At 43.0% G+C, this 27077-nt stretch overlaps 1 protein-coding gene across 2 annotated transcripts in view; it reads left to right on the plus strand.

Annotated features, from left to right (window-relative positions):
- The window catches only part of PTPN11 (protein tyrosine phosphatase non-receptor type 11), a 71974-nt gene extending 45336 nt beyond the window's left edge, over positions 1-26638 (plus strand). The window contains exons 8-16 of one of the 2 annotated variants that reach the window (XM_023539330.2): positions 16-95; positions 227-385; positions 6868-6999; positions 10589-10755; positions 12106-12173; positions 12672-12823; positions 19546-19658; positions 21746-21847; positions 22557-26638. In XM_023539330.2, coding sequence (XP_023395098.1) covers positions 16-95; positions 227-385; positions 6868-6999; positions 10589-10755; positions 12106-12173; positions 12672-12823; positions 19546-19658; positions 21746-21815 — 941 coding nt within the window. In that variant the 3' untranslated portion in view covers positions 21816-21847; positions 22557-26638. The remainder of the gene's footprint in view (positions 1-15; positions 96-226; positions 386-6867; positions 7000-10588; positions 10756-12105; positions 12174-12671; positions 12824-19545; positions 19659-21745; positions 21848-22556) is intronic. The other variant, XM_023539331.2, reaches the window with a different exon arrangement.
- Positions 26639-27077: the final 439 nt, after the last annotated feature.

Genomic DNA, 27077 nt, shown 5'->3' on the forward strand with positions numbered 1-27077 from the left:
CTCTCTCTCTTCCAGTTGATCACACCAGGGTTGTCCTACACGATGGCGATCCCAACGAGCCTGTTTCAGATTATATCAATGCAAATATTATAATGGTAAACTCTGTTTTTCACAATCTTTTCCGACTGTACAATGCTCGCCTATTTTTGTATCGTAAGCCGCCCTTCCTTGTGTCCCAAAAGCAACTTTGAAATGTTTGAAGGAATTTTTCTTCCTATATTTCTAGCCTGAATTTGAAACCAAGTGCAACAATTCAAAACCCAAGAAGAGTTACATTGCCACCCAAGGCTGCCTGCAAAACACGGTGAACGACTTCTGGCGGATGGTGTTCCGGGAGAACTCCCGAGTGATTGTCATGACAACGAAAGAAGTGGAGAGAGGAAAGGTACGGTACTTAATGCTCTTCTCTTCTGACAGAATATCTTAAAACATTGGATGTGTCAGGTTGGCTGTGTTAGGAATTGAATGAACAAAGAGCTTATTCGAACTTACTCTCTGGTGAAAAGGGAGTAAGAGAAACCTGATTGTGATATATCTTGGTATACTTTGTTTCTTCAACTTGGGGTTTGTTGAGCTTCTTGGATCTGTGGATTTATAGATTTCTTCAAATTTGGATATTTTTCAGCTGATATTTCTTCAAATATGTTCTCTCTCGCTCTGTCTTACACACACACTCTCTCTCACACACACACACACTCTCTCTCACACACACACACACTCTCTCTCACACACACACACACACACTCTCTCACACACACACACACACACACTCTCTCACACTCACTCTCTGTCTCTGTCTCTCTCCCACTCCATCCTGGGACTCCAGCTCATGGAGGCTTCATTCATTTTTTTTCATTCTTATTTTCTCCTATGCTTTATTTTGGATAGTTTCTTTTGCTTTGTCTTTCAATGAATCTTTGTTCTGCAATGTGTAATCTGTTGTTAATCCTATCCAGTATATTTTTTGTTGTAGATATTTTTCATCCCTACAAGTTTTATTTGGGTCTTTTTTATATCTTAATATGTCTCTCCTTAACATGTGCATGGTTTCCTATCCCTCTTGAACATAGGAAAAAAACCCAAAAAAACCAAACCAAACCTGTTGCCGTTAAGTCTATTCTGACTCATAGAGACCCTGTAGAGTAGAACTGCCCACCTTTTGGCTAGCAGCTGAGCTGTTAACAACTGCGCCACCAGGGCTCCCTTTTGAACATATGAAGTACATTTATAATAACTTTTAATGAATGTGCTTGTCTACTAATTCTGTTATATATGTCGTTTCTGGGCCTTCATTATGGGTCACATTTTCCTGCTTGTTTGCATGCTGGATAATTTTTTATTTGATACCATACTTTGAAAATTTTCTGTTAGGTGTTAAATGTTTTGCTTTTTATTTTTCTCTTAAATGATTTTGACATTGTTCTGGGATGTAGTTATTTGGAAGTAGTTTGATCCTTTCAAGGCTTGAATTTAAGCTTTGTTAGGTGGGATTGTCACGGCCTTCAGTCTAGGGCTAATTGGCCCCACTTTTGGGTACTTAACCCGGTGCCTGTGTATTACAAGCTTTCTTGACTCTGTCTGTGGGGAACATGAACTATTTTTGAGAACTCTTCCTCCTGTTCCTTTTGCCTGTTTTTTCCCCAGTTTCAGGTAGTTTCCTTACACGTACGCATTTGATCAGTACTCGGCTGAAGACTTGCGGGAACCGTCTACAGATCTTCAGAGCACTCTCTGTTCAGCTCTCCTCTCTCTGGGGTTCTGCTCTGTGAATTCTAACTGCCTTGACTTCACTGAATTCTCAACTCTTGTCTCCTCAACTTGGAGATCACTGGGCTGTTTTGGTTCCCCCTCTCTGTGTTACAGCCTGGGGACTTTTCTTTAGACAACAAGTCAGGCTGTCATAGGGCTCACCTCATTTGCTTCCCTTCTCTGAGGGATCACTGTCCTGAGCTGCATGTTGTCCACTGTCTGAAAACCATTGTCCTGTGTATTTTCCAGTTGTCTAAGGTGGGAGGGTAAATCTGGCCCCTGTTGACTCCATTGTGCCCAGAAGCAAAAGTCGGAAAGGGAGTATACGAAGGCCTACCTAGTTCCTTCAGGTGATGAGAGTACTGTTTAAAAAGCATTGATCTCACTGGTCATGCAAATTATAATTATATCATGACTTTTAAGCATTTGAAACAATTAATTTGAAATATCCAAATGATTACATTCACGTAAATATTCAAGCACATTACAGTTGAGGTAAAAGTTGCCTGTAATGACATCCCTGGCCTCCCATTTTAGTCTCCTCCTCCAAAGTGAAAGCTCTGTTACCAGCTTGATGTGTGTTCTTCTACACTGTTTTCTCAGCATTTACATACGTGTTTATCTGGATAAGGAGCCCTGGTGGCACAGCGGCTAAGTACTTGGCTGCTAACTGAAAGGTTGGTGGTTAAAACCCACCAGCTATTTTGCAGGAGAGGAGACCTGGCAATCTGCTTCCATAAAGATTAAAAACCAAAAACTCAAAACCATTGCTGCCGAGTTGATTCTGACTCATAGCGACGCTACAGGACAGAGTAGAGCTGCCCCATACGGTTTCCAAAGCTGTAATCTTTACAGAAGCAGATTGCCACATCTTTCTCCCACGGAGTGACTGGTGGGTTCAAACTCCTGGCCTGTTGGTTAACAGCCTAGTGCTTAACCACTGTACCACCAGGGCTCCTTCCTGTAAAAATTGCAGCCTAGAAAACCCTGTCTACGCTCTGTTCTACTGTCATATGGGGTTGCAATCAGCAATGTACTGGATATCCATGTATAAATTGCACGTACACAATATGTACTATAGAAATATATAGTACTGTTTTCTGTTTGGATTTTATCCTGCATCTTGTCCCTTCCCCCATGCAGCAATATATGTTCTGACTTCCTCTGTTAGCACATACCGGCCTATCTCACTCTTCTCAGTAACTGGGTAGCGTTCCACGGGGTGGATGTACCATCATTTCCGGAACCGTTTCTGCCCTGGATGAATGTTTATGTTCCCAGTTTTTATTCTTACAAACAGTGCTGAAATGAGCAGTCTGATCTTGGTCTTGCCCTTGTGTCCTGGTGATGAGTGTTTCTCTAGGTTAGATGTCAAGAATAAGCATTGCTGGACTGTGGGGGGACACATGCCTTACATGTTAATAAGTCTGACAGACTGCCCTCCAGTAGTACCCATCTCTCCTCCCTCTTTACAACATTGCAGTTTTTTTAAAAATTGAAACACACCACACCTAGAGAAAAGTAAACAAGTCTCATGGAGTGTACAGTTATCCCAAAATCTGTTTTCCCAAAACCAGCCCATCCAGGTGGATTTTTTTTTAATATGGAAGCATTACATGTTTTTGTTCGTGTTCTAGTTCAAGTTCATTTTAAGATATGCTTTAATCGGTGTATGTAAGAATCACATGGAATGTAGCAGTCACCCCTGTAAATTAAACCTAAGACAGGTCAGCTTTTGGATTTGTGAAGGGCAGTGTGATTTTTGTAAGATTTTTTTTGTTGTGCTCCCAGTTAGTATTCTTTGAAAAAAATTTTTTTTTCTTTTTTTGTGGTAGAACATAACAAAACACTTGCCATTTCAATCTTTGTTATGTGTACAAACCAGTGACATTAATTATATTCAGCACGTTATGCAACCATCACCACTGTATGTCTCCAGATTTTCTTGGAATACTTTTGAGACCAGACCTAGTTGTTGTGAAACAAAGCCTTCACCCAGCAGCTGTCTGCAGTAGCATTGAGTGTTCTTGAATTACTGGGCAAGTTAAAATGTTCTCATAGTTTGTGCTTCAGGTGGGTGTTACCTTCTCTAAGCATGGAAAAGAAAACTGGAGCCCTCTGTCCTGGTCAGTGCCTGACAATTTGCAGGCGGCTGCCAGTTCTCAGAGAACTTGATGGCTGTGAAGAAAGGGTTCTTATGTCATTTCGCCTCTGAAATGGTGAAGAAAGAGTTCTCATGTCATCTCAGAGAAATCAATATCGGTCCCTTTCAGAGGAGCTGTGGGAAGCGCTTAGAACAGACAGACATTGGGCCAGACCACCCGCCATACCCCTCGCCACTTCATGTCTGCCCGCTTTGCCATTCTTCTTCACTCTTCGGGGAGGATGATACGATGGGCTTTTATTCCCTCTACAGGCTTTTCTGAAAATTTACTCTTGGTATCCCCAGTGCACAGAAGAAAATCCAGCCCATAGGCTCCCTTTGCTCCCTGGGCTGTCATGTGAAAGCTTCAGTATCAGTGTGCACATTTTAGGATTTGCTTGGAAAGCTGGGAGGAGGGCTTCAGCAACTTGCACATGTTTGAAGCCAGCTCGAACATTCTTTTTGAAGTCATGATTTAACTTTTTGTCCTCTTTTAAGTTTTCTGGAGTGACTGGGAGCAGTGCTTAGAATTGATTGGCCAATAACAGCATTGCATTCAATGACTATTAGAAGTGTTCATTTGGGGAACATAACAATTCTGTCAAATCTGTCAAAAAAGTATTTGGATCTCAAACAATGCTTCAAAGGTCAGCAGAGCAAGGGTGGGGGTTTGGGGACTATGGCTTAAGGGGACTCCTAAGTCAATTGGCAAAATAATTCTATTATGAAAACATTCTGCATCCCACTTTGAAATGTGGTGTCTGGGGTCTTAAATGCTAACAAGCAGCCATCTAAGATGCATCAATTGGTCTCAACCCACCTGGATCAAAGGAGAATGAAGAACACCAAGGTCACACGATAACTATGAGCCCAAGAGACAGAAAAGGCCACATGAACCAGAGACTTACATCATCCTGAGACCAGAAGAACTAGATGGTGCCCGGCCACCACCGATGACTGCCCTGACAGGGAGCACAACAGAGAACCCCTGAGCGAGCAGGAGAATAGTGGGATGCAGACCCCAAATTCTCATAAAAAGACCAGACTTATTGGTGTGACTGAGACTAGAAGAATCCCGGGAGTCATGGTCCCCAACCTTCTGTTGGCCCAGGACAGGAACCATTCCCGAAGACAACTCATCAGACATGGAAGGGACTGGACAGTGGGTGGGAGAGAGATGCTGATGAAGAGTGAGCTACTTGTATCAGGTGGACACTTGAAACTGTGTTGGCATCTCCTGTCTGGAGGGGAGATAGGAGGGTAGAGAGGGTTAGAAACTGGCAAAATCGTCACAAAAGGAGAGACTGGAAGCAGGGAGCGGGCTGACTCATTAGGGGGAGAGTAAGTGGGAGTATGGAGTAAGGTGTATATAAGCTTGTATGTGACAGACTGACTTGATTTGTAAATTTTCACTTAAAGCACAATAAAAATTATTAAAAAAAAAGTATTTGGATCTAAAAGCATTAGAGAAAAAGCTTAATTCCGAATTATAATAAATAAAAGACCACATAAATAATTCCAAGTAAAAAAGTGGCACTACCCATTAACCCGTCCTCTGAGCTGCCTTCTGCCCTGCTTTTTTTCCTTCAATTAATTATTAAACGGTGACGGCATCTGTGGCTGCTCTCTCATGTCTCATTTCATAACTGTCAATTTCTCTGTCTTCCTAACATATAAGGTAAGCTTCTCTTGGTGCTCTTTCTATCTTGGTGGTTGTGGAAAGGGAGTGGTTATAGGTGACTGCTCCCAGGGGCGGGAAGAGGGAAAGCATTGTCTGCCCAGGTCACATCGCAAAATGTATGCAAGCTCATCTCTCATTTAGCAAAATCCCATCCTTGTTGCAGCAAGAATGATTTTCCTGGTGCCGTATTTTTCCATCCCCTGGTCTCGAAGCCAGCAGCTATTATTGCAGGCTTGGCGTTCCCAGGCACCCAGTTAAGGGAAGGTGACGTGTGCAGTAGGTATCAGATGGATCTGGATATAGAAAAAGCAGCTGGTTCAGAACCCCAAAGGCTGCCTCGCTGTGAGAGTCGTTCACACTTGGGCAGATAAGGCACAGCGTCCTCCTACACTGGCGCGGAAAGGAACCAGACAGTCTGGCTCGCTGGGCGCCTCGTCCACCTCCAGAGTCCTCGCTTGCCTTCTCTACAGAGTGACGGGCAGATCTCTAGAATTCAGAACTCGGTGGTTGCCAGACAGCACCCTCACTGGTTGGTACCGCTCTCTATGAACCTTGGGTGCTTTAGACGGAAATAAAGCAGCACTGAGTCTCCTTTGAGCCGTGGCTTGGGTCGGACCACTCTGCAAGAGCTGCCTTTCTCTTCCTACTTATCCCAGAGTCTCCGAGCATCATCTTTTCTTATTTGAACTCTTCTCTCTTTGTCTTTGGAAATTCAACAGTGCGATGCTAGACCGACTGTTCTCCACGCTAGCAGTCATTACTATGGGTCGGAATCAGCCGATGGTGAGGGGTTTTTGGTGTTCACGCAGCAAGACTGGAACATTTGCTTTCTGCTGGTGTAGGCTGCTGCTGCTGCTGCTTTTTTTGTTTTTTCACATTTATTAAGATGAAATTCACATAATGAATCCTTTTAAAGTGAACAATTCAGTGGCATTTAGTACCTTCACAGTGTTGTGCAGCCACCACCTCTGTCTAGTTTCAAAACATTTCCATCACCCCACAAGGAAACCCCGTGCCCATTAAGCAGTCTCTCCCCTCCCCCAGGCCCTGGCAACCACCAGTCTGCTTTCTCTCTCTAGGGATTTGTCTATTCTAGAAATTTCGTATAAAGGGAATTATATGACATGTGGCCTTTTGTGTCTGGTTTCTTTCACTGAGCATGTTTTTAAGGTCCATCCACATTATAGTATGTATCAGTATTTTATTCCTTTTTATGGGTGAATAATATTCCATGGGTTAGGCTTTTATTTCACAGCTCACAGAGAGTAACTGTCTTTTCTCTGATCCCTTCCAGAGTAAATGTGTCAAATACTGGCCTGATGAGTATGCCCTCAAAGAATATGGGGTCATGCGTGTTAGGAACGTCAAAGAAAGTGCCGCTCATGACTATACCTTAAGAGAACTTAAACTTTCGAAGGTTGGGCAAGTAAGTATATTGTCTTATTTTGGAGAGCTTGGTAACTGTTTGTGGTTAGCAGTCATCCAGAGTCATGCAGTAGTCATATTCTCACGCATTCTTGCATTCATTCACTCATTTATTGCATCACCATTTATTGGGGTGCCTTCTGTCTTCTGTGTGTCAGGTACAGTCCCAGGCACTAGGTACATTGTGGACAGGACAACGCACAGTTGCTGCCTTAAAGGTCCTAGGGAGGTAGAAGATTTAAGAAGTTAATAACCAAGTAAGGTTTTTAATTGTGCTCAGTGCTGTGCAGGCCACAGGGTGATGTGTTAGAGAGAGAGGGGTACTTGAGGTTGTAGGGAGAGCCTCTCTGAGGAGGTGAAACTTGGGCTGAGTCCTAAAGGTGGAGCAGCCAGGCATCCAAACAGTCAGGAGAGGATTGGTCCAAACAGTGGGAGCAGCAAGCGCGAAGGCCCCGTGGCTTATTTAATGATCGAATTCCATTTCATCAGATTCATCACGGCACGTAGCTCACGATTGGTCCTGGGGTGACTAACTTTGCAAAGCAGGGTTAGATTTGGATTCACTTTAATTTTGTGTTTACTATTTGTGCTTACTATTCAAGATCTTTGGGGGACACAGAGATAAATGAAATAGTGTTTGTCCTGACCAAACAGATCTAGTCCCCACCCTCTTGGAGTTTGCACTCTGCTGGCAAGAAGTACATTAGCTCATTGATGATATACGTCAATATGTCATTACAGACTGTAATGAGGCCTCGAAAGGAAAAAACGCAGGGCTCAGGAGGGCCTGATTTAGAGCAGGAGCGAAGGTCCTCAGGGCGTAGTGAACAGTGTGCTTGCAGGACCTGAGTCAGGTTGGGGGCTTTTATCCTACATGTGCTGGGCGGCCACAGTTGGAGTTGAGCTTCTGAAATGTGGAGACTGTTGGAGTTGGTGGATTCAGGGATGCTGATTAGGAGGGAGGCTACTGCAGTTGTCCAGCAGGTAGAAGACAGTGGGGCTTGCTGAACTAGCATGGTGGCAGGGACAGTGGAAAGAAGTGGACCGACTGAGATGACTGGGCCAGTCGGCTTTAAAGGATTTGATGATGAGGTGTACTAGGGGTGAGGAGGAGGAAGTGTTAAGGATGACTGCTGGTTGTATAGCTTGAGAAGCAGAGTGACTGGTGAGGAGGAGGGCGGCGTTAAGGATGACTGCCGGTTGTCTAGCTTAAGAAGCGGAGTGAATGGCTGTGGATTTGAGGAAGGAGAGGAACAGAATCCTCTTTGGGACACATAAGATACTCTTTGGGACACATGAGATGCTTTTGAGACACTGAAGTGAAGGTGTCAGGGAGGCAGGCATGGCGGTTGGACAAGGAGGAGAGTCGGGATCCAGAGCATTGTGGATGGATGGGTTGAGGGGCATTTCCTCTGGGGTAACAGGAAGGAAGGAGGAGACGGTGGTCACAGGTGCAGTAGGTGAGCGGATATGTGGTGGGCAGAGGGTTTTCTGTGAGGTGTGGGGCAAGGCCATTAGTTGACGTTTGATGGGAAGAAGAGATGAAATATTTGAGGAAACTGGGAGAAGTATGAGAGAGTGATTGTGCAGAAGCGGACAAGAAATCCAGGAGGTTTCCAGGCTGTGCTGGGTGCCCAGTCGTGGTGGTGAACGTGACTGTTGAGTGACATCAGTCTACCTGGCTGTGTGATTTCCCTCCAAGGACACTCTGTTCCTTGGTACAGAACAGAGAGAGTGGTGGCTGGGTTCGTCCAGGGTTCGGGCTTTGGCAGGTGGGTGCCGTGGATGGAGAGGGGGCCGAGGGAGTAGAGGTAGCTATGGAGAGTGAGTGTCACGACAGTGCATGGGCTCTGAGCTGGCTGAGGAGGGAAGTGAGGGTGAGAGGGTGCTGGCGGGAAGTGGAGGGAGGAGTGGGCAGCCGTGGTGAGCCCCAAGGGGCAGGGGGATGACAGCGAGCTGGGAGTCTGTGCGGTTGCTGTCCAGAGTGGAATGTTTGGATTTCCGCTTTCAGAAGGGTGCGGCTCTAGTGATGACGGGGAGGGGGCAGAGGCTTAGTCTGTCCGAGAGACTGAGAAGAACTGGAAAAATGCAGCTGCTAAGCAGAAATGAGTGCAGAATTTAGAGGCCATTGGACAAAGGGTCCAGATAGATTTTTCTTCAGTTTTAGTGATGAACTGCCCATCCTGTCATTATCAGATGTTTGAGCAGCAGGTAGATTTTTCTTCACTGTAGTGATAAACTACCCACGTTCTCACTCAGATTTCTAAGTCTCATGTTGGGGAGACGTGGGTATTGAGTTTGTGATTTGCACCCTGGATGCGGGTGTTAACATGGGAACGACAGTTTCTCCAGAACTGCTGATGGCATATTACCCGCTTTTTGCATACTGTTCTACGTTTGTTCTGGAGTGCGTCCCGTGATCTCATTCCTCATGGCCTCCTGGGAAGGAGTCAGGCAGAGACCTCAGTGACCACGTACCAAGGCCGAGGAACAGAGAGGCACAGTGAGACAGGGCCAGATTTCTCCTTCCCGACTGTCCTTTCTGTTACCCGTGTAGCTGCCTGGTCTTTAGGTTACTCGATAACATCCAGGAAATTTGTTTCGTGACATCAGCGAATCTAAATCCACACAATTCAGGGAAAGATCTTAATTGTGGTTCAGGTTCCTTGGAGGTGCACCTTGTAACCTAAAGGTCACTGGTGTGGATGCTGGTATAGTGACCTTTTTTTTTTAAAACTCCTTTTTCAAATGATGTTACTTAGCGTGCATTGTCTCCAGCTACAGAGGAAGAAGATGTAGCAGTGAGTGGTGCTGCCACAATTACCTATCTGGGCAGACCCAGGAACATAATACTCTTTGATTTTTGCTGTCTTGGTGCCATTGTGACCTTTATTATCACTGTCCTCACAATAGCTACAGTGTGCTGAGTGGCTTGCTGTTTGCTGAGCACTGGCTGTGCTCTTGAGTGACCTCATTTAATCCTCACAATGGTGCCATGAGAGCAGTAGTATTATTCCCATTTTGCAGATGAAGAAGTTGAGGCTTAGAGATGCCCAAGGTCCATAGTGAGTGTGAGTGCTGGGATTTGAGCCAAAATCTAACCATCTAATTACAGAGTCTTCTTACCTACTTTATACTAAACAGAAGTTTAAAGTATAAGGATAATATGATAAGTGTGTATGGGGTGGGGAGCACGTTGGGTGTAAAAAGACAAAGAGGATCAAGTGTCTTGAGAGAATACCTGTGTTCTCGTCTGGTGGGCGCCTCCCAGAGTGGGCTGTAGGCACCTAGATGAGGAGGAATGGGGGCATTACCCACTAGGGATGACTCAGATAGATGAGTTTCCTGAAGAACAAGTTGCCATTAAGAAGCGTCTTGGGTTTTCTGACAGAGGCAGAGAGGTGCCCCCAGCAGAGCTCAGCCAGAGCCACCAGGGAGAGCTCTGAGAAGCTCCTGAGGAGGGCTTTTCACAGGAGCCTGAGGAGATTCTGTGCCTGCTAGCTCCGTGGGTTCATGTAGGCTCCAGGAAAGATCATAACTGGGCGATTCCTCATCCCTTGGTTTATTTAATTCGTTTCTGGCCTTTCTTGGTTCTACTCCAGGGCAATACGGAGAGAACCGTCTGGCAATACCACTTTCGGACCTGGCCGGACCATGGCGTGCCCAGTGACCCCGGGGGTGTGCTGGACTTCTTGGAGGAGGTGCACCACAAGCAGGAGAGCATCATGGATGCGGGGCCTGTGGTGGTTCACTGCAGGTAACCAGCCCCTATGCCTCTCTGGGCTGTAGCCAACCCCGTCCCCTACCACCTGGGGCTTGTTTTTATCACCCCTACCCTCAGCTCTTCAACTGTAGGAGAAAATTCATTGTATTTGAGGATAAACTGCATTAAGGGACATCGTGACCCCAAAGTATATTTCTCATAGATCCTACAGGGCTCCCAGGCCAGGGGGAGAGACAGTCTATAGTCTCAAGATACAGTCCTCAAGCATCCCTAATCTAGCATTTTTTGCTTGGTTTTCTTTTTTAATATAGTAATTTAGGATTTATCCCTTTGATTGTGAGTCTATCCTCTTCTACCATGGAAATCATTTACATTTTCCCCCTGTCACTACACTTGTTTGCTTGGACTGCTTCTCACCCAGGACTTCAATGGACACTGCAATCGTGGCTCACATCAGGGTTATTGGCCTGCTGGTGCCCATTTGCGCATCCTGGCTATACTGGCGAGAGTTTGGTTTCTTAAATCTCATTCGTATGTTGGGCAAGGAGATGTGTGTGAATCTTGCTTGGTTCAGTTTTTTTTTTTAAGTTATCTATTGAGGAGTCCCTCAGTGATACAGAGTGTTCCAGGCAATTTGTTTTGACCTCTGCTAATTGAGAGTTTGGAGATTGGGGTCCACCCAGAGGTGCCGCCCAAGAAAGGCCTGGTGATCTACTTCCCCCAAAACCAGCCATTGAAAACCCTGTGGAGCACAGTTCTCCTCTGCCACACGTGGGGTCACCATGAGCCAGGGTCAACTCCACGGCAACAGTGTTTTTAGACTTTCTCTATTGAGCACTTGAAGAGCCCTGGTGGCACAGTGGGTAGGTGCTTGGCTGCTAACCAAAAGGTCGGCAACTCAAACCCATCAGTGGTTCTGCAGGAGAAAGATGTGGCAGTCTGCCTCCATAAAGGTTACAGCCTTGGAAACCCTGTGGGCGGTTTTGCTCTGTCCTGTAGGGTCTCTATGAGTCAGAATCAACTTGACGGCAACAGGGGCTGTCGAGCACTTGCTGTGTGCCAGTCTCTGAGCTCAGTGTTTTTCATTCATTGTTCATATTTGTTCCTCACAACAGTCCTGTCAGGTGTGTGCTGTCATCCCCATTTTACAGATAAGGAAACTGAGAGTCAGAGAGGTTAAGGAACTTGTGCCAGAGAAGCTTAGCTCTAGTTGCAGGTTTGGCTGATCCCAAAATCCTAAATTCTTTGCTGGTGTATTTTCAAATATATTTATAAAATATAAATTTTCAAACATTGTTTCTGTTAATACTCATAGCTTGGTTTTGAGTGTAAAACCTCTGTAAATAGGTCTGTCATCACTGCTTTTTGTCCTTGTGCCCACAGTGCTGGAATTGGCCGAACAGGGACATTCATTGTGATTGATATCCTCATTGACATCATCAGAGAGAAAGGTAGGTCCTTTGGAGGGCAAGAAGCTACAGCTCCTGTTTTTAGATTATGGAAGGAAAGTGCTGGTGAAAATAGCCTGGGGAAGAGAATTTCAATGTTAAGAAATTTTCACCCAAATCTGGGCTGAAGACTTCAACTTTCAGTATGTTTGGCAGAGAACAGACGTGATGCTGTTTGAACTCTTGGCATCAGATGAACGAAGCCTGGGAGCTCTGGCCTTTTGTTGAACGTGCAGTGGTGGTCTCTACTCAGCTTCCTAATCCTTGCTGGAAGTGGAGGAGGGCAGTTAGAGAGTGCAGGAATCCTGACCTCTGACCTTTCTCCTGGCACCTTCTGGGATCGCTGGTCTGAAGCCCAGTGCTGTAGCTCTTGGAACATGTTCTGTTAGAACGTTAAAGACTAAATCCACCTTATTTCTGAGTCTGCTAAAAGTTGTGCCTTAAACAGCCTCATCCTGGCTCTGCAGTTTCCCCTGATGCTTCCTGTGGTTTGCGTTGTAGGCGTCGACTGTGACATCGATGTTCCCAAAACCATCCAGATGGTGCGGTCTCAGAGGTCAGGGATGGTCCAGACAGAAGCACAATACCGGTTCATCTATATGGCTGTCCAGCACTATATTGAAACACTACAGCGCAGGATCGAAGAAGAACAGGTGCAAGCCTGGGGGGCTGCTCGTCTGTGCCATAAGAGAGCACATGTAGCCCAGGTCACCCTTCACTGCCCTCGTTTTGAGCAGGAGGGCATGGTCTGGTAGACGGCTATCTTTACTTGGGAATGGGAAAGAAGGTCCCAGCCAGGAGGGCCCTCTCTAGAAACTGTAATTATCTACTACTTCACAGTTCTGAGTTTCAGGCCGCAAGAACTCAGGGAGGGGCTCCATGTTATCATCCTTGATGGGCAGGTTGGAGAACTGCCATGCAGAAAGGGTATGATTTTCCCAGGCTTGCATGGCCGGCTTAGAACGCAAAGCCTCCAAGTTCCCAGCCTGTTCCAGCTTTGATCCAGGCCACATTTATCCTGATTCCATCTCTTAAAATGAATGCCTCACTCTAATAGCAGTTTGAACCGCCAATGTGGTCTAGTTGGAAACAGTGAAATTTCAATTTTAATAAGCCATGCGTGATGAAGAATGTAGAATTGGAGCCCTTCCATTCGAAGCTATTCATACCAGACACAAAGCTGAGTTAATTAGGAATACTCTGAGACAAGGGAAATGAGGAGAGCTGCTCTTTTGGGGAGCTCCGCTTACCCCCGTCCTCCCGCCACATTTTGCTATGCTGCAGATGGGGTAGTGTATAAACATCAGTGACGTTTGCCTGCTTTATCCTGTTTATTGCCTTCCAAATAACTCAGCTTCTCAAAATGGGACCTGCCACCTAACTGAAAGATTCTCATCCTAGCAGAATGGCAGCCACATTATCAAGGCTTGGTGAGCCAAAGTAAGGTACCTGTTAATTGGTTCAGTAGGTCCTCAGTCCACACAAAAATAATTACATGGTTTCATTATACAAAAACATCTGCAGAAGCCGTGTATATATAGAGGTGTAAGGTTACATAATTAACAAGCTACCAGATTTGAACTTCAGTGCTCTAGATCTGCGTATTTATGATTGTCAGTGTTATGAGAGGGCTAGGAAACATTTAGTTTCTTACTGTAGGTTATTTAACGTTTGTCTTTCAGCTGTACTTAATTGGGACCAGGAGTAGTCTAAGCATGAAGCTGCCTAAAGAGAAGGACCCCTAATACATGCAGGGAGAATGCAGGCCAGTTGCTGCAGGCTGAGAAATGTCCAAGCTGAAGCACGCCATGTAGTCTGGCTTTGAAAAGCTGGAGAGAAAGCCATCTTCATTTCACTTTCCAGCTTTGGTTTTGATTCTTGTTTTGGACAATTTAGGGTCTTCTCCTCCCAACCCTTAATAGCACCTTAGACCTTCTCATGGCCATATATGGTCTCTCTGACCCTAACTCTGATTTAGAAACTACTTTAAAAAGAAAAAGTCTTTATTGCTGTCCTCTCCTTTTTTTTTTTTGGCAAAAGCAAAACATGTTCCTAATTTACGTGTCACAGAACATAGAATAGAGTAAGTGAACGCCCCTGTAATCCCAGTCCTAAGAGCACTTGCATTCATTCATTCAGCCAGTATATTTTTGGTGCCAGTATGTACCAGCACCATCCTAAGCACCATTAACTGTCTGCTATATGGGCCTTCTGATTCTTTAAAAATGTGTAGGCTAACAGAGATGATTTCTTTTAAAAAGTGAGATTCTGTAATACATAGTTTTCTTCATTGCACTGTTGGATCCCACATAGGAACCTGCTACCTGACCGCATGGTAAAGTAAGTACTTTCGTTTAGTAGAGTATTAAGTAGGGGAGTGACATAAATGGTCCCCATTTACAAACATGGCCCTGGCTTGAGAGGGAAGAATGGGTTGGCACCTGGTTGAGCAGCTGCAGGGGACAGAGAGGAGGCAGTCACCGTGGTGTGGGTGAGAACAGACTATGGCTTGGGCAGAGTGGGTGGAGGGCACAGAGGTGGAGAGAAGTAGAGTCAGACAGGTTTGTGATCAGGTGTGGAAGGAGTCATAGTATCTGATGCTGTCATTTGATCCCACAGCACACTGGACAAGTAGTCTCAGCAGTCTCCTTGCTCCGTAACCTAGGCAAGAGCTTTCTCTTTTACTCCGTCTTCCTGCGGTGGGCTTTTTGTAACTTCAGCTTTAAGGATGCGATCAGTTATTTTCACATGGAAAGATATTTAATACCAGAGGATTTTAGAGTCTCATCATGGTGGTCCCTCCTCTCGACCGGGCTGTGCATCAATTGGCAAGGCCCTAAGATTTATTACAAACATTGCTAAAGGCTTGGTAGCAATGCTATGTCACTGAACGCAGGTGGTGGGTAAATCAATTTCAGATTATTTTCTAGGTCTCAGAAACACATTGCCCGCCAACCACCCAACGCAAAACAAAACAACCTATAAAAAAAACTCTGTAGGACAGCCTGGGCTGCCACAGGACTGTAAGACAAGCTTGTCTGGTTTGTGAGTCAATTTTATTTCTTGTTTGTCCTAAGTCAGCTAAAAAGCTTCTCCAGCAGTTTTACGCTTTTCTTTGGACTACTTTGGTTCCTTGAAATAATACCTGTCTCTTTGGTCTCAGTTATTCCTCATTAGAAAATTCCCCTTTTTAAATCACTTCAGAGAGAAATACTGATTTTGATTTTCAAGGAAGTATAGAGTAAAAGAGCAGGTTTACTTTGCAATTTTTAGTCACTATGTATTTTTATTTTTATGTCAAATAATGAGTTAAAAGTTTTAAACTTTAGAATAAACTTTAAAATAAGTAATGTTCTCTGCCAATTCTCCTATTTAATATTAATATATAATTATCCTTTTTTTTAAAGAATGCTTCTTATATAGAAGCCAAGATTTCAGTGCTAAAAATGTATGGGCACCATTCAGAAGTGGATATTCCCAAGGGTTTTCCTCGAAAATTCATATCCTCACATATAAGCAAGTTACTTTAAAAACTAATTTTTATCTTGAATATGAGTTCTCCAGATTTAAAAAAAAAAAGTTGAACAATTTAGGTTCCCATCCAACAATGTCTACACAAGTTGTTCAGTGAGGCTGGCTGCATTCTTCACACTACGTGAACATTCTCATTATTTCCTTTCTGACTCTTCCGTTTCCATTAACCTAGTTTCCCTGCCCCCTTACCTTCTCATCTTTGTTTTGAAGTCATTGTTGACTGTTCGGCCTCATATTGGGATTTTTTTTAAAGGAGCACAGTACTTACAAGTGATATTCATTATTTTTTGAGCCAATTTATTACTGAAATCTCCAAATTTTTTAAAAACAGTTGTTTTAAAAAAGTAAAATACTCTGTGGACTAAACAAAACATTTTCTCTTTGGATGTCTTTTTTGCAACTCCTTCGCTAGACTGTAAGTTCACTGCTTTATTCGTTAATTGGTTTGGCTGCTTTTTAACAGAGGCTAAAGAATAGTGGCTTAAACAAGATAAAAGTTTATTTCTCTCCCATGTGAAAGTCTGAACTGGCAGATGATTTGAGGGTGAGGGAGTTTTATGGCCCTTCCTCCACAGGGACGTCCAGGGACGCAGGTACATTGTGTCTTGTAGCGCTGCTGTCCTTCAGGATGTTTTGGCTGCAGACAGCACAAGGTAGTGGGGGGCAAGCAGCTGTCTCATTAATGCTGGGGTCAACAAGGCATCATCTGTGAAGGTCTAGATACTATTTTAGGCTTTGCAGGCCACGTCATTCTCTGTTGCTTGTCTTCCTCTTTCACAGGCTATGCAAAACAGGCTTCGGGCTCCATTTGTCCCATAGGCCATTAGTTGGCCAACCCCTTTTTTAAGGGCATGACCCAGAAATTGTATACTTCCTCCATAAAATAGGATTAATACAGTATCTATTTCAAAAGGTTGTTATGAGGATTAAAATGAGATAATATATTCAAAACAGTGCCTGGCACAAAGTAAGTACTCAGAAAATATCATTAAAACTGATATCCATTTAATTCTGTGAAAGAGAATTCACACATTTGTCTTTTAACATCTGATTTTTCATATGATTTATGAAATTTTTAGCTATCATCCCCACAGTTCAGTGTTAGCATTATATTTATTATTATTATTTTTTAACATTTTATTGTTTTTTTTTTTTGGTGAAAGTTTACCCAGGAAATTAGGTTCTCATTTAACAATTTCTACACATACTGTTCCGTGACCTCGATTACATTTTTCACAGTATATCAGCATTCTTGTTATTTCTATTTTGATTGTAGTGTTAGCATTATATTTAAATCAATGCTTACTACTATTACTTTTATCATGATTTCTATTTCTCTGAATTCTTTATTTTGATGTTGATTTACCTCTATTAGTTGGATTTTATTGTTTTTGCATGCTTGGAAATATCTGATCATTGGTTTTATATCTAAAGAATAATTTAGCAGGGTGTAAGATTCTCGGGCCATTTTTCTGTCCCGTGGGATTTTTTTTAGAATGAGGTGGTTGTGTTAAAGTCTAAAGTTAGTTTGATTATAACCCCTATATGTGACTTGCTTTTTCTGCTGGGAGACCCATATGATTCTTTATCACGGATGGTTGCGAGATGGTACAGTTGCCCACCCACACCCCTAGGTGTCATCACTTTAACAGGGGCCAATAGCCTTTTACTTTCCAGGTTCTGTTTCCTGTTTGAAATCTGAGTGGTCACGCGTCAGTTCTCAGCTTCCTCCCTCTGTCCCACCCATCTCTCCAGTATTATGGCAGAGATGCTTTACAGTTTGTAAACTGGAGTAGAGTGTCCCCTTGTTTTATGGGTAATGAGATTTTCCACTGTTGATTAGCTGTTGTTTTTGGTGGGTTTTGAGTGAGGGGAAGAAGAAGACACCTTACTGATGGATTTAAATTTCTTTTATGTTTTTGTTTCTTTGGGGAGCTTAATACAGATAGCTTTAATACTGAGTTATCACATGGTTTGATACAGTTTTTTAAAAACTGTGTTAAATATGTGTGTAACAAATGCCATTCCAGCAGTTTTCACATGTACAGTTGAGTGACGTTGATTACATTCATCATGCTGTTTGACCATCACTCTTATCTATTCCTAAATTTATTTTATGTTTTAGAACTTCTTTTGGAAAACTTAAAAAAAAAAAAAAATACAGTACCACAACCCATAATTAAGGAGACCTGGTGGTGCAACGGTTAAGTGCTTGGCTGCTAACCAAAAGGTTGGTGGCTCAAATCCACCTAGTGGCTCCACAGGAGAAAGACCAGGTGATTTGCTCCTGTAAAAGTCACGGCCTAGGAAACCTTACAGGGCAGATCTACTCTTGTCACACGGGGTTGCTATGAGTTGAAAATCTGACTGGACAGCACCTAGCAACACCAACCAAACACCTGTTGCCGTCGAGTCAGTTGTAAGTCATAGAACCTTACAGGACAGGGAGGAACTCCTGATAGGGTTTCCGAGGCTGTAAATCTTTATGCGAGCAGACTTCCACATCTTTCTCCCGTGGAGTGGCTGGTGGGCTGAAACCGCTGACCTTTTGGTTAGCAGCTGACTGCTTAATCACTGCACCACCAGGGCTCGTTTTAGCAACAACAACCCAATATTGACCATTTTGTTTTGCCGCATTTCCTTCCACTCTTTTCTTTTATAAAAGAAATAAAGTGTAACATCCAGCTGAGGTTCCCTTTGATGCCCATCGCCTGCTCCATCCCCCATCTCCACCCCCTTCGCCCCAAGATAATAACTAGCCTTCTGGTCTCTTTTTGTATTTCAAAGTCCAAATACAGATATCTGTAACTGATACATAACATTATTTTATGTTTATCCAAATGGTATCATACTGTTTCATTATTCTGCAATTTGCCTTTTTTCCAGTCGACATTGTCTGTGAAATCTGTTTTGAGATATATGTGCATTTTTTTGTTGTACCTCTTCTCTGTTGTGTATCTTTTCATGATATTAACATATCACATTCATTCGTTTTCCACTGGACACCCTCTTACAGGCCTTTGAGGTTTATGTGCAAGAGTTTCTCAAGAAGTAGATGCGTTCAGGGTTGTAGGATATGTGTCTTTTCATTTTTACTAGATACTAACTAGTAGTAGTAATTGCTCACCAAAGTGATGGTACCATTGCCCTTGCACCAGCAGGAGCGAAAGTTCTCCACCGATAAGGATATTCTTCGCAGTATTTGCCATTTTCTGAGCAATCCTATAATGAAGGGAACATTATATAATGATAACTTGATGGATTAGATTTTCAGAACTGGTTGTTTCTAGGTAAATTTAGGAGCAGAGAAGGGTGATAAAAATCAGCTAACTGGGAGCCCTACCAAATGCAGTTCACTCTGTATCTGAGATGAGTTTACATTCCCATGGGGTTTTTTTTTTGCAAAAAATTTTCAGAGTACCATTAGAGCCAAGAATAAAGTTTGAAAAATCCTGCTAAGAGCACCAGCATCCTATAGACCTGTGTGCCATTTCTACTTGAAGTGAATTTATCTCTGGATCTCCTTTCCCACCTGTTTACCTGAAAACCGCTGATGTGTTGCAGAAATGATGAGATGGTAATGCTAACGTGGCAAAGACAACGTGAATGCTCTGTTAGCTCGGGAATAGTAAACCGTTAATGCGTGACTCTGAGCTTTGGCGTTAGATGGTTCAAAAGTACTTCTCACCCATACGGTGTATTTACACTGAGAAGGTGAATTTTCCCACCATTGCACATCATGTCAATACCCATCTATCTATCTGTCTCTCTTTTTTTTTTTGCTTCTTTATTCTTGTAAAAAAAACCTCACATGTCCTTATATGTGATCTTCAACTTTCAGAAAAGCAAGAGGAAAGGGCATGAATATACAAATATTAAGTATTCCCTAGCGGACCAGACCAGTGGAGATCAGAGTCCCCTTCCACCTTGTACCCCAACACCATCCTGTACAGAGTAAGTAGTAGTGAAAGCGATGCTTTTTTACCTGAACATGGTTCTACAGACAGGCTTAAACACAAAACCAGTGCTCGTAGCGTGTGCATTTCATTGGTGCTCATTGTTGTCATCCGATTAGTGTGTCAAGACTAGCACTTTCTCTGGATTGTGCTGATGCTGCTATCTAAGCTAAATTTTAATTTACCTAAACTGAAGGCTCATTGCCACACTACCTAGGATTATCCGGGAGAAAGACCTGGAGATCTGCTTCAGTGAAGGTTACAGCTCTGCTGTGTCACATGGGGTGCTGTGAGTCAAAAACGACCCAGTGGCACCTAACAACAACAACAACCAACAATCAGTGGGTCTCCAAGAAGAATTTAATTTTTCTTTTCATGGAAAATTAAGAGAGTTGTTGCAGAGATAACACCCCCTGTGATGTGTTAAGACTATTTGTGAAATATAAGTAAATTGACCATTAACGGGTCAACATAACCCTGATCTGCTAATTTTCTAGTAGTCAACAGAAGTCTACTTTGGGCATTTAAACCAGGGGTCAGCGAACTACAGTCTGCAGGCCAAATCTGAGCCGGGGCCTGTTTTTGTTTGGCCCATGAACTAAGAATGATTTTTCAAAGGTTGTAAAAAAAAAAAAAAAAAAAAAACAGCAACAAAGAAGAATATATGACAGATACCACATGTGCCCTGAAGAGCTGAGAATGTTTATTATCTGGTCTTCGCAGAAAAACTTTGCAGACTCCTTGTTTAAACTAAAACATGCTAGGAAAACGTTTGTTAAATCGATTATGGGAATAGCAATTGTAAGGCACAACTTTTCTATATATTGTAAAGTCACTCTCTAGCATAACATTTACTTTTTATTTTCCCCTAAGAGTCTTACATCTATTTGCTTCTGATGTGGATTTTTAAACCTCCGCTGACTTTAATATTCTGTATAAACAGTTTAGATCGCATATATGAGGCTTGTATTTACACTCACTTCCTATTTAACATTGAAATGAAATTATAAACCCGAAGTATTCTCTCCACCAGTGTGCCCCTTCCTCTGCCTGCTTTGTTCTTTCCCAGTGGGCTGACTGGGAGAGTTGGTATTTTAAATTGCCAGCTGTAGGCATTTGCCAAGGAACCAGAAACTCATGGCTCTGACTCCTTGCCAGAGAGCTTTCCCCACATGTTAGCGCAATAGGGTCAGCCCTGAGGACTCCCTTCCTACCAATGGCATGCCTGTGACCAGCAGGCTTTCTGCCTCATCATTCCTGCCGTCCCCTTTGGAGGGTACAGGCCCAGAATAACCTGGGTGCCTCCTGACAGTCTCCCACAGCTGTTGATATCCTCGTCCTGCTCAGCCAAAAAGAATCTGGGCTCATTTAATGCACTGGCCCTCCATCCTAAGATCCCAAACCACAGCTTCATGTTCCCCATTCTCCTTCCTGTTGCCTGAGCTGAAGCTAAAGGCATCTATAGTCACTGCTGACTGCCCCTGTGCTTGGCTTTTTGCAGCTTCTGCCTATTCAGATCCCCTGACTTGATATTAAGGAGCCCTGGTGGCTCAGTGGTTAAGGGCTCAGCTGCTAACCGAAAGGTCATTGGTCCAAACCCACCAGCCATTCTGCAGGAGAAAGATGTGGCCGTCTGCTTCCCTAAAGGTTTACAACCTTGGAAACCCTTTGGGGCAGTTCTGCTCTGTCCTATAGGGTTGCTGTGAGTTGGGATTCAACTCATTGACAATGGACTTGACATTAATACTAGTTCTTTCTATTTATACACATCCTACATCCTTTAATGTCTATCTCAAATGCATCATTCTATAGGCTTCCCTTGCTTGGCCCACTTGGAAAAGAGCTTGCTTTTCTCCAAATCCCAGAGAGCTGAGTGACTCAAGACTGATTACACTTTTAAGTTCATAATTTTATTATGCTGTAAACTTATGCCTTATCTCCCTTTTAGAATGTCAGCTTCTTGGGGCGGGAACTATGTCTGAACCATGTCTGGTCCCCAAAGAATTTATAGGATGTGCTTTATAAATATGTGAGTTTAAACAGCATGGTCTGCATTTCTGTAAATATGCCTTCTTTTCTTTTCAGAATGAGAGAAGATAATGCCAGAGTCTATGAAAACGTGGGTCTGATGCAGCAGCAGAAAAGTTTCAGATGAGAAGACCTGCTAAAACTTCAGCACAGGAATAGGTATTTAAGTGCTAAATGCTCTGTTGCTTAATTGTTTCTATGAACTGTGGCTTTTTTTTTAAGCAAGGCAAATAAATTGTTTCAGCAAAGTGTACCATAATTAAGTTTTACAAACCAGCTTATTTCCTGTCCCTGCACTTCTTTTTCCAGGCTGGATTTACTTTAGAATTCATTAAGCGTTAGATCACACGCGGAATTAATTCTGCAAGGGGCAAGATGAACACTTACCACTGAGAAATGGTTGATGTTGGTGATGAAGGGCAGGTGTCATCCATCCAGCAATTTTTATCAGAGTGGGTGAACTGAGCTGGGCTGAGAGATAATCTGCAGGGCTCTGGCTCTGGGAAGCATCGAGACATGGCCCTGATGGTTAGGAGGCAGGACGCCCACATTCTTGGCCCAGTTGGCCTCCGACCTACTGTGTGACTCGGGGTGCTGGACTCCCTGGCCTCCAACTGCATCAGCTGTACATCCTCCAGCTCCGTTGTTGGGAGTTCATCTCCCTGGTACTTTTCCTCCCTGTCAATCCCCTTTATTAGTGTCCCAGGGGTGCGATGGATGTTGTAACGATAATCAGTATCTCATGTTGAAATTCCCATTTCAATGGGTAGTACACTTAAAAGCTTTACATCTACTTTAAAGTAGCTTAATACTTGGCTGAGTGTTTAGATTTACATTCCTTAAAAATTGTCACTTATTTCTTCCCCAGAGACGGACTTTCACCCTCTCTCAAAAAAGATCAAGAAAAGATGCAAGAAAGCTTATGTGAAGAGTGAATTTGAATTTGGAAGGTTTGCATTATTACGTGGTTGACTACCTTTTGATAAGCAAAATTTGAAACCATTTAAAGACCACTGTACTCTAACTCAACAGTACCAGATTTCCAATTACTCGTTTTCTCAAATAAGAAGAAATCATCTCTACAATGTAGACAGTGTTCTATTTTATAGAATTTTGTTTTAAATTGAGGAAGCAGTTGAATCGTTCTCTATATTTTGCAGATGATGATGATTCAAATTCTAGTTATCAGCATTTTTTCTTTTTATAACCTTAACGATTTTTTTTTTTTCCTTTATTGGGGATGATAGGGCACTTGTAAGAGGAGAAATGGTGTGGGAGAATTGAGTAACAATATCCTAGAGAAGTGGGAACAGTTTCATTTACCATCAGTTATCCTGTGGAGGATAATTCATTTTGATGGCCTCTTTCTTTAGGCTAAATGATATTTAAGCCAGTGCCCCAGACTGTCAGAAGTTGACTGTCTACTTCTGCATTGCTATTAAAAAATCATGGAAACGTATACATTAGGGTAAGAGGTGTTTTTCTTCTTAGCAGATGACCAACTACCATTCAGCCTGTTAACTGTGAAGGTTGTGGTAGGAAAACATTGGCCACATTTCCTTTGCATTGAGTAACTGTCTTATGTTTAGAAAAATGGCATCTTTGAATGACCAGTGTTTTGGTTATCAGTTGTTGCTGACAGACCACTCCAAAACTTGTGGCTTCAAACAACTACTTTTTTTTTTTTTTGCTTATTATTCTTCAATCTGGGCTGGGCTCAGCTGAGCTGTTCTTCTGCTAGTCTGGCTGGTAGGCACTCATGTGGCTGGCAGGTTGGCTGAGACGCTGGGACAGGAAGGCTTCTTTCACTCTCTGTGTGTAGTTCTCAGGGTTTCTCCTCCACGTGGCCTCTCCAGCAATTGGGCCTCTTACATGGCAGCTCAGAGCTCCCAAGAGTGCAGAAGCAGAAGTGGCCAGGCCTTCTTAAGACATAGGCCTGGAACTGCCACTGTATCACTTCTATGGTCAGGCCCAGACCAGGTTCAAGAGGAGGGCACTCCACAAGGGACATGTGGTCTACTGGGTGCCCCAGTATAACAGACTGCTATTATCAGTGCCATGGAAAAACTAGAGGTAGCAAAAGTAGAAGCTGCTAGTGACACCGGGAAACTAAAGCTGCTTACGATAACGTGTAAGCTGCAAGTCAGTCTGAGGAATAGAGGGCCTTGAAGAGGCTTCCTGAAACAGTTGTGCTAGCTCTGACCCTATTTTTTGAACTATCACCTGGGAAAACTGGTCTTATAAGGATAGATGTGTTTAGGGGGACAGAGCATACGAAAGCAGAACCACCCATCACCACGGTCCCCGCAGAGTGGCGTGAATATGTCACTCTCTAGTGCCCCTGGTGTCCAGTCAGGCTGGCCTCTAACCCAATTTAATCAGCAGTAGCTCATTTTTGTTTTAACCAAGCAGTAGTATTTCCTAATGTTTGACCTTAAGTGCCTTTTCCAAAGACATCCCTTTTTGACCTGTGTCTTGAATCATGATTCAGTGAGTGTATTTCAATTAAGGTATCATTGGTTGTCTTTGTAAAGATAATAAATTGCTACAGCAACTTTGCTATTCAGTTATTCTGGTCTCCTACTCAGATCTGTCTCGCTTTGGTTCCTGAAAGGAGGACTAGGCCCAGCCCTGGTAGTTCTTCTCTGAGGTCTTTAGCTTCCTTGCGGAGAGCCATGGCTGCCTTTTTCACTGACAAAATGCACACTGATCTCCTCCTTCCTCTCTGGCCCTCCCCCACCACTCTCCAGTGAACTTAGAATTGCTTCAGAGAAGGTAATTAGGGGAATGTAAATGACTGCTGTCTTCTTGTCAAGCCTGTAAAGAAAGAGATCCCAGTTCAGTATTTGTCACGAGCATCTGACGAAAGCCTTGTTTTACTGCATCGTCACATCGAATAGCTCCCCACTTTTGCCTCAGTGTTGTGGTAGTGCTTTGGCTCTGGACTTCGGGGGCAGAGTCTTTCACCAGCATACAAGGTTTTGCTTCAAATACATCTATTGCATTAACATCTGTGACTGTAGCTTAAGGTCAGTTGTTTTTGCACTTGGAACTGAAATGCCTGATCTGGGCCAGCTGTATTTGTTACAGGACATTGATTTAATTTAGATTCCCCTCCACAAAGTAAGCAAGGAGCCCTGGTGGCATAGTGGTTAAGAGCTCAAGCTACTAACCAAAAGGTTGGCAGTTTGAATCCACCAGCCACTCCTTGGAAACCCTATGGGGCAATTCTGTCCTGTCCTGTAGAGTCACTACTACTCGACCAGTGGGTTTTAATGGGTTAAGTAAGCAAACAATCATGTTGTTATATAAACTTCTGCCAAGACAAGATTTCTGATGGTCCCTAGTGTGCTCAGGTGTGCCTAGTGGGTTTGGGAAAAGGTGACTTGCAGGTTTTCTGAGGAGATTACATGGATGGGATCAGGCGGAGCAGCTGTGAAGATGGGAGGAGCTCAAGGTAATGGTTTAAAGATAAAGATAGTGGCAATGAATGTTCCAAGGAGGTGGTTGATGAGGATGTGGAAGGGCCCAGGGCCAGAGCAGTCAGTGATGGGTGAATCAGGCTACCTGGAGAAGAGTTGTGACAGATACGTATCTGGAATTGGCAGCCAGGGAGTCACTCTGGGTTGTTGGTGGACTTTAAGTGTGTGTAGTAGCCCACAGCTGGCTGAGTATTCAGTGAAGATTATGATCTGATGCAGGGTATTGAGGTAAAATGAATAAAGAAATAAGCCAAATTTCAGTGTCTTAATAGTGTTTTTTAAAAAAAAAAAAAGACACCTCATAATCAGTGCATGGCCCTCTTGAAAGTCACGGTCATCTCTCCCATTCAAGCCAGGAACTTGTCAGATGTGGCTAATTGGGAGTGAGAAAACGGATGTGTGAATATCCTGCGTCTCGGTATTCTTTGCAGTCTCATTGCTTTGGTAGAGCCAAGAAAATGGTCACGGTTATCTTTAGGGGTCTTTTACTGGGGATTTTAGAACTTATTTAACATCCTGCGGGTATTTCTGGTTCAGGGGAACGTGGAAAGGGATGCGATTGTGAAGTGTTTTGTTGATTATGAGTCCCTAAGGCAAATGTTAGACTGTAGACCTAAGTCCAAGCCCGCTGCCATTTTTGTTTTCTGTATGTTGTCAGGAGAATGAAGTTTTATCTAGCAGGCACATGGCCTCCCTGATTTCCAGAAAAAATCTTTATTAGGATCTGTGTTAGCCCTTAGTTTTGTTGAAATCCTTTTCCCTCTTCCTCTTGAAAAATAAGTTCCAAAATAATAAGTTTGTCATATCTTCCATCACTAAAAAGTTTGTTCGTTTCTCACTATGGGCAGTTCACACAAGGCAAAAATATTAAACAGTTGGTTTTTGTGTGTTGTATAACTTGCTGTATATCAAAACTAATTTTTACAAGTTTTCATCCTAAACCTCAAAACATGTAATTAATAATTTTGCCTGTTATTTATGACCTAATTGTGATACTTTTATTAATAAAAGCTAATGAAAAAGGATCCTTTATTAAGCTGATGACTAGACCTACATTTGATTTTCCTGCAGTATATGAAGAAGTATTGTACCAGAGTATTAAAAGATATGTAATATTTTATTGATAAATCTATCCTTTAAAAGGAATACGTTTTAGGATGTCATCATTTTGATGTGAATCATGTAAATGTTGATAATATGCACTGTTTATTATACATTTAGTGTTTCTAGAGATTCACTGATTTGCCTTTTTGCCCACCTATATTATGTAGCCTATTTGCAACTGTTTAAAAAAATGACATTAATAGTTTATGTAGAGAAACATTAGCGGATGTTAATTGTCTCCCCGCCTGTATTTATGGGTGTTAGCTCAACTGCTTTGCTAGTTGCAAAGCTGTATTATCAGAGTAAACGTGTATTTGTAAACTGTATGGGAACTAAAAATTAGGAATAAAACCATTTTCTTATATTATGGTATCTGTCATTTACTTTATTAGAAATGTCCAGGTAAAAACGGGATTATAGGTCACTGAACCTCTTAGCTGGCAGAATGGTGATGTTCAGCACCTCTTACCCAGAAGGTAGACTGGGATGTAGGATAAATGAATTGGTTCCTAAAGCACTGAGTTTCTACTATATGAATAGCTTTGGGAGACAGAAAAGAAATTATTTGGAAGCACTTATGAGTAAGAATAAAAAATATGCTGTGTAAAATATACAGGAATTGGTTAGAGAACGCAGAACAGAATGCAAGTGGTTTGGGGGCTAGGAAGTAAGGGTACAATAAGGAGGCTTGTAGGAGAGGCGAATTACGTGCTATAGAACTTCAGCTCTGCCTTAGAGTTGGTTTAGGCCTTATACAAGCAAGGCCACTTTGCTTCTTCTGACAGCAATGTGGATTAACATTG

The sequence above is a fragment of the Loxodonta africana genome, chromosome 19 (assembly GCF_030014295.1).
Source record: "Loxodonta africana isolate mLoxAfr1 chromosome 19, mLoxAfr1.hap2, whole genome shotgun sequence".
In the NCBI taxonomy this organism is placed as follows: domain Eukaryota; kingdom Metazoa; phylum Chordata; class Mammalia; order Proboscidea; family Elephantidae; genus Loxodonta; species Loxodonta africana.